The sequence below is a fragment of the Nannospalax galili genome, unplaced genomic scaffold (genome assembly GCF_000622305.1).
Source record: "Nannospalax galili isolate Female #2095 unplaced genomic scaffold, S.galili_v1.0 scaffold970, whole genome shotgun sequence".
Classification (NCBI taxonomy): domain Eukaryota; kingdom Metazoa; phylum Chordata; class Mammalia; order Rodentia; family Spalacidae; genus Nannospalax; species Nannospalax galili.
The window spans coordinates 435,478-444,758 of NW_008328699.1; the positions used below are offsets into that span (position 1 = coordinate 435,478).

The following is a 9,281-nucleotide window of genomic DNA, read 5'->3' on the forward strand; positions in this document are numbered from 1 at the left end:
GAGACAGGGTTTCATGCAGCCCAGGCTGATCTCAAGGATGACCTTGAGCTCCTGATCTTCCTGCCTCTACTTCCCAAGTACTGGGAGGTCAGGCATGTGCACTCACATTCAGCTCTGGTTTTCATGAGAACATGCCTCAGAGTGTGCCAAGATGGGAGAACACACAGAAGAGACCTCCTGAAATGCAGGCACACCTGTTTCTCTATGTCTCAGCTGTGCTCACCTTTTGTACCACTGTCTCTTCTATTGGGACACTGATGTTCCCAGGAGAGATGAACCAACTCACAAGGTCGACAACTTCCGTAAGGCAATGACAGCAGCTCCCTCGCCATTTACTCCTCTCTCTGCTCCCCTTGGGAATATCGACTGTGACAGCTGTGGCAATGACACCCTTGCTGGGTCAGCTGCTGCTCACTGTTGCTGCCTTTGCAACAAGCACACAAGCTGCAGGCGGGCGTCTCTGTGTGGTGTTAATATATTTGTGCCGAGTCTCCGTCTTTCAGAATAGCGCACACAGCAACTTGTTTGACAAACACTACCTGTCACACTCCTCAAGACGAAAAAGTTGGACAGACACAGCGTTGTACCTACCCCCAAAGCTGCAGAACAGCAAAATGTATTTTCAAAACCTTCCTCTAGAGAGCTTATGTCTGTCATCATCGCTGTGTGGTATTGAGGCACTAACACCCCCAGGCGCTTCATTTCCACTTTCTTAGCTAACTTTAAAACCCAACTAGACTTTTAGAGTGAAGGAGCAATTCTGGCGAGTGTGGCAGCAGCTGTTTGCAGGTGCACGCCTGCATGAGGACCTCTGGGCTCTTGCCTAGTATTTGCCAGCTTCCTCTATGACAGGTTGAAACTGCAAAGGACAAAACTACTGTGAAAACCCCAGGGCTCTCTCTGGAGGACTCTCAGGTTGGCCTTTAATAGCACATAAGCTAGTCACGGCACACAGATGACTTGTTCTCAAGAAGGGTTTGTTTTGTTTCAGGGTACCAGGGACCAAACCCAGGCCAGCACTCTACCACTGAGCCACATCCCCAGCCACCTCAGAGTACTTATTGTTTAATTTACAACTATTTACTTGTGTGTGTACATGCGCAGGCCACAGCACGGGAGGGCAACTTGTAGGAGTTGGCTCTCTCCCTTCTACCATGTGGGTCCCGAGGAGTGAACCCAGGTTGTTGGGTTTGGTGGCAAGTGCCTTTACCTGCTGACCCATCCTACTGGCTTGTTGTTGTTGTAGACTCTGTAGCCCACAGGGGCCTCTAACTGACAGCAATCCTCCTGCCTTAGCCTCCTGAGTGCTAGGATATCAGGTGCGAGCCACCACACCTATTTAAACTGGGATTTGGTGGTATGTGTGTGTATGTGTTTATGTGTGTGAATACTCGGGATGGAGGCGAGGACCTCATGCATGGCAGGCAAGCACTCTACCACTAAACTATAGTCCTCAAGAAGTCTGAACTGCCAAAAGTCAAGGCCCCCTCTATGTACCTGGCATCCCAGGAGCAACTGGATTTCATTTTCAGTGTCCATCAGTAGTATTGAATGTGGTTACCATGAAAATGCTAGCTGTACTTGAAGGAACTTGTAACACACATAATTCTCCCAAAAGGTAGAGGCTTATAGCTTCTCACTGTCCTCTCCGCCCAGCAGGACTGCTTTCAGAGACGCCAAGTTAACATCCGCGGCCCCCCTGCCTGTGTAACAGTGGTATCGGGAAACCACCCAGGGCAAGGCTACACACACTTGTAAGGTGCAAAACCCCTTTATGATGCTTAATGATTCATGTAGCTCCTTCCCAGTGTATACATTCTTTACACCAGTCTGTGGATAATGTCTGGGGCATCTCAAATCCCCTTAGTCTCCTCCTGAGATCTGAAGCCAACTGTTGTGAAGCTTCTGATCTCTAGTAGCCCAGCACAACTAGAAAGCATACAGCATGCAGCACACAGCTCCTTTTCAGAAGGCACACACGACAGAGAGCTGGAATAGAGAACAAAGAGAGAGAAAAAGAGAGAGGGAGAGACCAGAAAACCTCCCAGGAACAAAAGGCAAGGAGACTACCACAACCAGTTGAGAAGTGAAAGCCTGTCCCATTCCTGGCCTGCCTCTGCCCCAAGGAGTACACTCTGGCAGCCAGCCAATGTCCAGCTCCTCTCTGGCTGGACAGAGCTTCATCATTCTAGGACATTCTAGAAGGCCTGCCTAGAGGATCCTCAACGCCCAGATATTCACACGTCTTCCAAGCTAAAAACACTCCTGATTACGGGCCGATTTAAAAACAAAACAGCATTTCAAACACCAACTTGGAATTTCTGATTCCAAGTCTAGATGAAATACTGAAGAAAACTTTTCATCTGTTTTCAGAGACAGGGTCTCACAATGTAGTGTTCAATGGAGTTCACTATGTAGGTCAGGCTAGCTTCAAACTTGCAACAATCCTCCTGCCTCTGCCTCCTAAGTGCTAAGATCACAAATGTGCCCAGCACGGCAGGCTCTTGGGTGTGTTTGCTGGGAATTAAACGTATGGGCAGGCCCTTCATCACTGAACCACAAGAACGACTCTCCCCCAGCCCCGTCCCCCTTTTCTAACCATCTGAAATCAAGTTGAGTGAAATCCAATTTGGGACTGATCCTTCTCAGCAGCTGAGGATTTGATTAGCTCCTTGAACTAATTAAAGGAGGTCTTTTTAGGTGCCATACCTCCCAAAGCAAGCCCAAAGGGGTAGGGGGACGAACAAGGGAGCAATTCTACAGCCTGAAGAGACGGATGTGAAAAAAGTGCATGTCGGGGAGAGTGGCAGGGAGCCCAAGGGCATCCTCTAAAGTTCCTTCTGACCTAGTCCCAGCTTCAGGATCCAGATATAGACTCTAGGGGAAAGCTCTGGGTGGAACGCTACAGCCTCAGGTCAGACTAAGTCCTGCAGGCCAGAGAACAGCTGTGGTGTCCACACAGTACCCCAGCCACATTCCAATCAAGAAGTTGGAGAGGCCACACAAGTCTTCTCAGGTCCTCATTTGCTGAGGCAGAGGTATTCACTGTGAAGTACCCCACCACAAGGTACTTCTAAGCAAACAAATGAGAAACTGCAGCACTCCAAGACTTTCTTTAAAATAAACAAAACAAGCCAGGTATGGTAGCTCACATCTGTAGTCTCAGCACTTGAGAGGCAGAGGCAGGAGGAGCATAGCAAGTTTGAGACCAGTGAGTTCCAGGCCAGTCAAGGTTATATAGTGAGATCCTGTTTCAAAAAAAACAAAACTAAATGAATGAATAAATAAATAAATAATAAATAAACAGGCAAAACAGCTGGGCCAGGTGACACAGGTCTGTAATCCTAGCTGTTCTGGAGGCTGAGGCAGAAGGTCTACAAGTCTAAGGTCTGCCTGGGCTGAAGGTTAAGCTCAAGGTCAGCCTGGGCAACTTAGCAAGACCCTGTATTAAAAGAGAGGCAGAGAGGGGGAGCACATTCTCAGGGGTACCGCACTTGCAAGCATGAGCAAAACTCTAGGCTCAATCCCCAGTAACACAAAACTAAATAAGCAAAATAAAGCAAAGAAATATTTTTTTAAACTTAAAATAGTGTTATGGGCTGGGGTATAACTCAGTGGTAATCTTATCTAGCATTTAACAAAAGGTTTTGGTCAATATTCAAAGAAATGGGCATCACTGTGACATTTCATACATGTAAGTCACAAGTTATTTTTCTTTCATTTGTTTTTGGTAAGTTTTTGTTTTCTTTCTTTCTCTCTTTCTCTCTTTCTTTCTTTCTCAGACAGGATCTCCTTGTATCCTCAACTGGCCTAGAACACGCTATGTAGATCAGGCTGGCCTCAAATTCACAGATATCCACCTAGCAGAGTAGTGAGATTAAAGGCGTGTGCCACCAAACCTGGCCTGTTTGGAAATAGGGTCTCATTGTCTAGCCCTGGCTAGCCTCAAACAGGTGGCCATCCTCCTGCCTCAGGCTCCCAAGGATTATACTTCGTCCTTATTCACCCCTACTCTCTGTCCCTACCCCTCTTCTGTTGCTGGTCCCTTTCCTCCCCTCAAACTGCCCCTTCTGCTTTCATAACATACATTCTATCACCCTCTTACCCCTCACCTTCCCTGCTCACATTCCTTTTCTACATCCACGTCCGACACACAGAAACACACACACACACACACACACACAAATCTACATTTCACATTTGAGAGAAAACATGCTATTTGTCTTTCTGAGTTCTAGTTTATTTTGTTCAACATGATTTCTCTCTAGCTCCACCCATTTTCCTATTAACATCAAATTTCACTTTCCTTCAGAGATGAATAAAATTCCATTGTGTAAATGTACCACAATATTCATTAGCACTCATCTGTGGATGGACACCTAGGCTGGTTCTGTACCTTGGCTTGTGTGAACAGTGCAGCAGTACACAGGGGTATGTAAAATCTCCGTGGTATGCTCACTTAGATTTGTTGGGAGTAACACAGGTAGACCATGATTTCTGAACAACCTCAATACTGATTTCCATAGCTCGTGTAGCATTATTGAGGACCTGGGCTCGATCCCCAGCACCATGTGTGTGTGTGTGTGTGTGTGTGTCGGGGGTTATTCCTAGACAAACTGAAGAAATTGAGCTCATGTGTTACTCCAACAATGCATAATTTATCATGCTGACTTGTTATCTAGTTAGGAAAAGGTTTCTATCAGCTGTGAGGAAATGAAAATGAAAGGGATGAGACCTGTGGAGCAGTGAACGAGAACACTCAAAACCAGTATGACAGCTGGGCATGGTGGTACAAGTCTTTAATCCCAGCACTCCACGGGCACAGGTAGGTGCATCTCTGTGAATTCAAGGCCAGCCTGGTCTGCATGGCCAGTTCCAAGCCAGTTGGGGCTACAGAGAGACCCTGCCAGGAACAAAATAATAGTAATAATAATATAGCATCAAAGCTGGGACCTTTACTTTTACATTGTTTCACCAAATACACTTGGAAGTCCTGTTTACCTTTTTCATTAATTCACTTCTGCTGGTGAACTGTGGCAGATCTTCCACTTCAATCCCATCAGCCATCTCCATCACTTTGTCTAGAAGGTCTTTATTGTAACTGCACAATAAAAAGCAGTAAAGTAAAAACCAGGGAAGAAGCATGAGTCATTACAGGCTAATAAGAAAGCATAAGTTATTGAACCATAAACTCAACTCTAAGAATAAAGAATCGTTTGCTAATCAGTGAGGTCATGCTGTGCCGCCTAGCTCAATCCAGAACTCCTAGGATTAAGCGATGCTCCTGCCTCAGCCCTCTCAGTTCTTGGACTACAGATACATGGAGTTCTACAAGGACTGATGTGAAATCGCAGGGGAAAGCTGTACTTGTTCAGCACAAGGTTAACAAATAGTTCTTCCTGTTTAGAGCACAGAAAAAGGCTTGAAGAATGAATGCCAAGGCAGCAGAGGTTTCAAGAATTACAAAATGAGAAGGGCAGGACAGGGGTGTGGTACGAGGGCCCAAAATAGTTCTGATGGTTTGTAAAACAGGCAGGATATTGGTCTGATGAAAATAATCATTTGTTCAATTCTTAGTCATTTGCCTAAGCTTGGATCCTATAAACTAAGACTTTCCAGGGGCACCTAGAAGGCAGAAGGGAGGATGGGTATATGTGAGGGGATGGGTCTGTCTGGCACAGCTCTCCCCACATCCTGTTCTAATAAATATCCCAATATCTGAAACAAATGAAGAAGCTTCCATGCTGGGGAGTGTATCTCAGTGGTAGGGAACTTACTTTGGTTTAGGTTCCATCCCTAAACCATCCCTAAACCAAAACCAAAAGCAAACCAGGTGGTTTGGTCTGGAGGGGCCATGTGACCAGTTAGAGAAGCCAGCAGTGACTGGTAATCCTCTTCTCCTAGCACAACTTCATAGGTACCCATGCCTCTAATTTCAGTACCTCTGAGTTGGAAAGATGGGGTTCAAGGCCTGCCTGAGCTACATAAAGAGTTGGAGGGCAGTTATAAAGGGTGACTGCCAAGCTGGGCATGGTGGCCCACACCTTTAATCCCAGTACTCGGGGGCAGAGGCAGGCAGATCTCTGTGAGTTCAAAGCCAACCTGGTCTACATAGTGAGTTCTAGGTCAGTTGGGGCTACATGGAGACCCTGTCTCAAAAAGACCAAAAAAATAAATAAAAAATAAGGGGATGGGGCTGGAGAGATGGCTCAGCGGTTAAGAGCAATGACTGCTCTAGCAGAGGACCCGGGTTCGATTCCCAGCACCCACATGGTGGCTATGAACTGTCCTTGAGTTCCAGGGTAGTCCGAAGCCCTCTTCTGACCTCCACAGCATTTCATGACACAGGTGCACTCACATACATCAGGCAATACACTCATTCACATAAAATAAAAATAATAAATAAAATATTAAAAAAGAAGAAAATAAGGGGAGACTGCCTGGCCTAAAACCCACTAAGTAGACATGGTCACAGAGATTCGCCTGCCTTTGGTTCCTGAATGCTAGGGTTAAAGGCATGTACCACCATGCCCGGCTTGCCTAAAGAAATAAAAAACTTTACAAACAGCATATGGAGATGTGTGGCAAAACCTGGTGCTTTTTCCTGGTAAGGAGGGTATCTTTTGAGCAGCATCAAAGGCAGCCTCTTACCCTTTTGGTGCAGTGGACAGCATGCTGGTGCCTTTGAGACCTCAGAAGTAAAGCATCTACTACTTTCATAAAAGGGAAAGCAAAGAGGTCTCAGGAGCCGGCAGGCTGGGGAGTGGGGAGGGAAAGCCCACGGCCAAAGATCACATCCTGCCACAGCGGCGAACTCTACCAACCAAGCGTGCCAGGAGCTGCAAAGCCCTAGATCTGTTACTTCCTCTTGCTGGTTTCTTCACCTGGGGAGGGAGGGCTGGCGGCCGGGCGGGCGGCAGGGTTTCTATCTCTGCACTTTTGCCATCCGGATGACAGGAGCTAATGGACTTTCAAAGCACTCTGCAAAGGCGATGTCTGAGCTAATAAACAGTGATGCAAATCACAAGAGCAACACAACCGCCCTCCAGCCCGTGTACTTCATTCTTTAATCGCTGCAGTCATCACAACCACCCATTTACCAAAGGAGGAAGCCGAGGCTCGGAGAAGCGATGCGTCCTCCCCAGGGGATGCTAAGATGGGACGGAGGCAGCGCGGTCCTGGGCTGAGTCGGTCTGGGGCACGGGTTTGGCCAGGCCGAGGGTCAGCCGGCCAGCAGGGGTCCGCACCTGCAACCCAGGAAGAGGTGGTTGGCCCAGACCATGGAGAGGGACAGCAGCTGGTCCAGGCGGCCGCCGCCGTCGGGAGGGTCGCGGTAGTCGGGCAGGTGGCGCAGGATGAATTCCATGCGTGCTTTCCATTGCTTCTCGCTCTCCGAGTAGGAGCGGAACTGCTCGGCGAAGTCCGCGGCCTGCCGCACCCCGGAAACCAGCTTCTCCACCGCGGCGGCCGCCTCGCCGCCCACCATGGCTACCGTCACCGCCGCCGCAGGCCGCCCCAGCCCTCCGTCTTCCCGATATGCACCGCGCCACCGCCGGGCGGCTAGAGCGGCCCCGGCCGAGCGCGACTGCTCCGGAGGACGCGCCTGGAGCGCCCTCGCGGGGCGCGGCGGCCGGGTGAGCGACCCAGGGCTGCAAAGGCCGTCTACGGATGCACCGCGCGGGGAACTGCTGGGGAAACTGAGGCCCGCCAGCACCGAGGCTGCAGCTGGAAGCCCGCTGCAGCGATGCCCTGCGCTCTTTGCCCTGAGTCTCTCCCCAGGCACCTCTATCGTCAGCGACAGCTGGGCTGCAGAGGGATGCCCTTGGTTCCTTCCTGGGAATCTGCTGCAGGGTGGAGGCTGGGGGTTGGGGGAGGGGTCGTCTCTTTGATGGTTCCCCCAGGGTCTCCACAGCCCCCACTCAGGCTGAGCTCTGCCTTCTTGCAGTCAGTGAGTCATCCATTCTGTGTCTGCCAGGCACAGGGTAGCCCACTCTAAAGAGCTTTGGAGAGGCAGGCATTGGTGAAATAACTCGGGTAAATGGAAATGTTCAACGTTGACAAGTGCTAAAGAGAAGTCTAGACAGCTGCAAGTCAGAAAAACTAAGGGTCTGCCCCTGCCTTGGGGTTAAGGAAGTGATGCTGGAGAACTGAAAAATAAGCCACAGTTAATAAAGGAGGATTGGCCAGTGACAACAGAGCCTCTCCTAGACAATGGCAAGATAATAGGCGGGGTGTAGGGGCAGCAACAGGAATGGAGGAAATGAAACTGGAAGGTCAACAAGGCTAGTAGTTCATGATACCCTAATAGGGTATCTGGGCTAGATCTGGAGAGGATGGGGAGGCTCGATAGAATTTTAACAGGGCAGTGACACCGCTGTTTCCAAAATATGTTAGAAGGATGTGTCCAAAGGAAGTGAGCAGGTGGGCCTGAGGGTGTTTATTTAGCTGGTATGACTCAGCTGTTAACCCATCAAGTGAAAAACACATCAAGAGGGCTGGAGAGGTGGCTCACTGGGTATGAGCGGGTACTTTTCTTCCAGAGGTCTTGAGTTCGGTTCCCAGCACACACCCTGGGTGACTCATAACCACCTATGACTCTAACTCCACTGGGTTGAATGCTGTCTTCTGGCCTTCTTGGGCACCTACACATAAGTGTCAGACACACACATAAATAAAAATAAGTCATAAAATTCCCACTAAGAGTCAGGAGCTCCATGCTGGGCGTGGTGACCCATGCCTTTAATCCCAGCACTTGGGAGGCAGAGGCAGGTGGATCTCTGTGAGTTCAAGGGCAGCCTGGTCTACATACTGAGTTCCATGACAGCTGGGGCTACAAGGAGACCCTGTCTCAAAAAGACCAAAAAAAAAAAAGATGTTCCTATGAGCTGGGATTTCAGGGGAGGCCAACCTGTAACCTGTGGTTCCCAGTGTGCTTTTGGACTGGTGCTGCAGTTTAAGGCACCTCCAAGGTGGCTCACTCACCTGACTTCCCAGCAGGTCAGTTCCCAACCACATGAACCTCTCCACAGAACTGCTTGACTCACAAGGCCAGGGCTCCTTCACAGAGAGAACCAGCCTACACAGGGCAAGGCAGCATCTTTTATGTCTTTAGTCATAGGTCACATATCAAGCGGATTCATTGTGTTCATTAGAAGTGAGTTACTAATCCTGGACACATCCACAAGGAAGTTTAGTCTCCACCTTTTGATCAAAGTGCTGGAGAATCTGTGACTGTTTTAAAGCAACCTACCTCCCTTGTGCCGCCTCCTCCCCCTCCCCCT

The 9,281-nt window shown here is 49.0% G+C and overlaps 1 protein-coding gene across 1 annotated transcript in view; it reads right to left on the reverse strand.

The window, feature by feature from the left end:
* Cdkn2aipnl (CDKN2A interacting protein N-terminal like) overlaps nucleotides 1-7,541 on the reverse strand; it is a 10,083-nt gene extending 2,542 nt beyond the window's left edge. Inside the window, exons 1-2 of the mRNA XM_008827935.3 lie at nucleotides 7,248-7,541; nucleotides 5,002-5,101 (exon numbers count right to left, since the gene is read on the reverse strand). Coding sequence (XP_008826157.1) covers nucleotides 5,002-5,101; nucleotides 7,248-7,486 — 339 coding nt within the window. The 5' untranslated portion in view covers nucleotides 7,487-7,541. The remainder of the gene's footprint in view (nucleotides 1-5,001; nucleotides 5,102-7,247) is intronic.
* Between the last annotated feature and the right edge of the window lie 1,740 nt (nucleotides 7,542-9,281).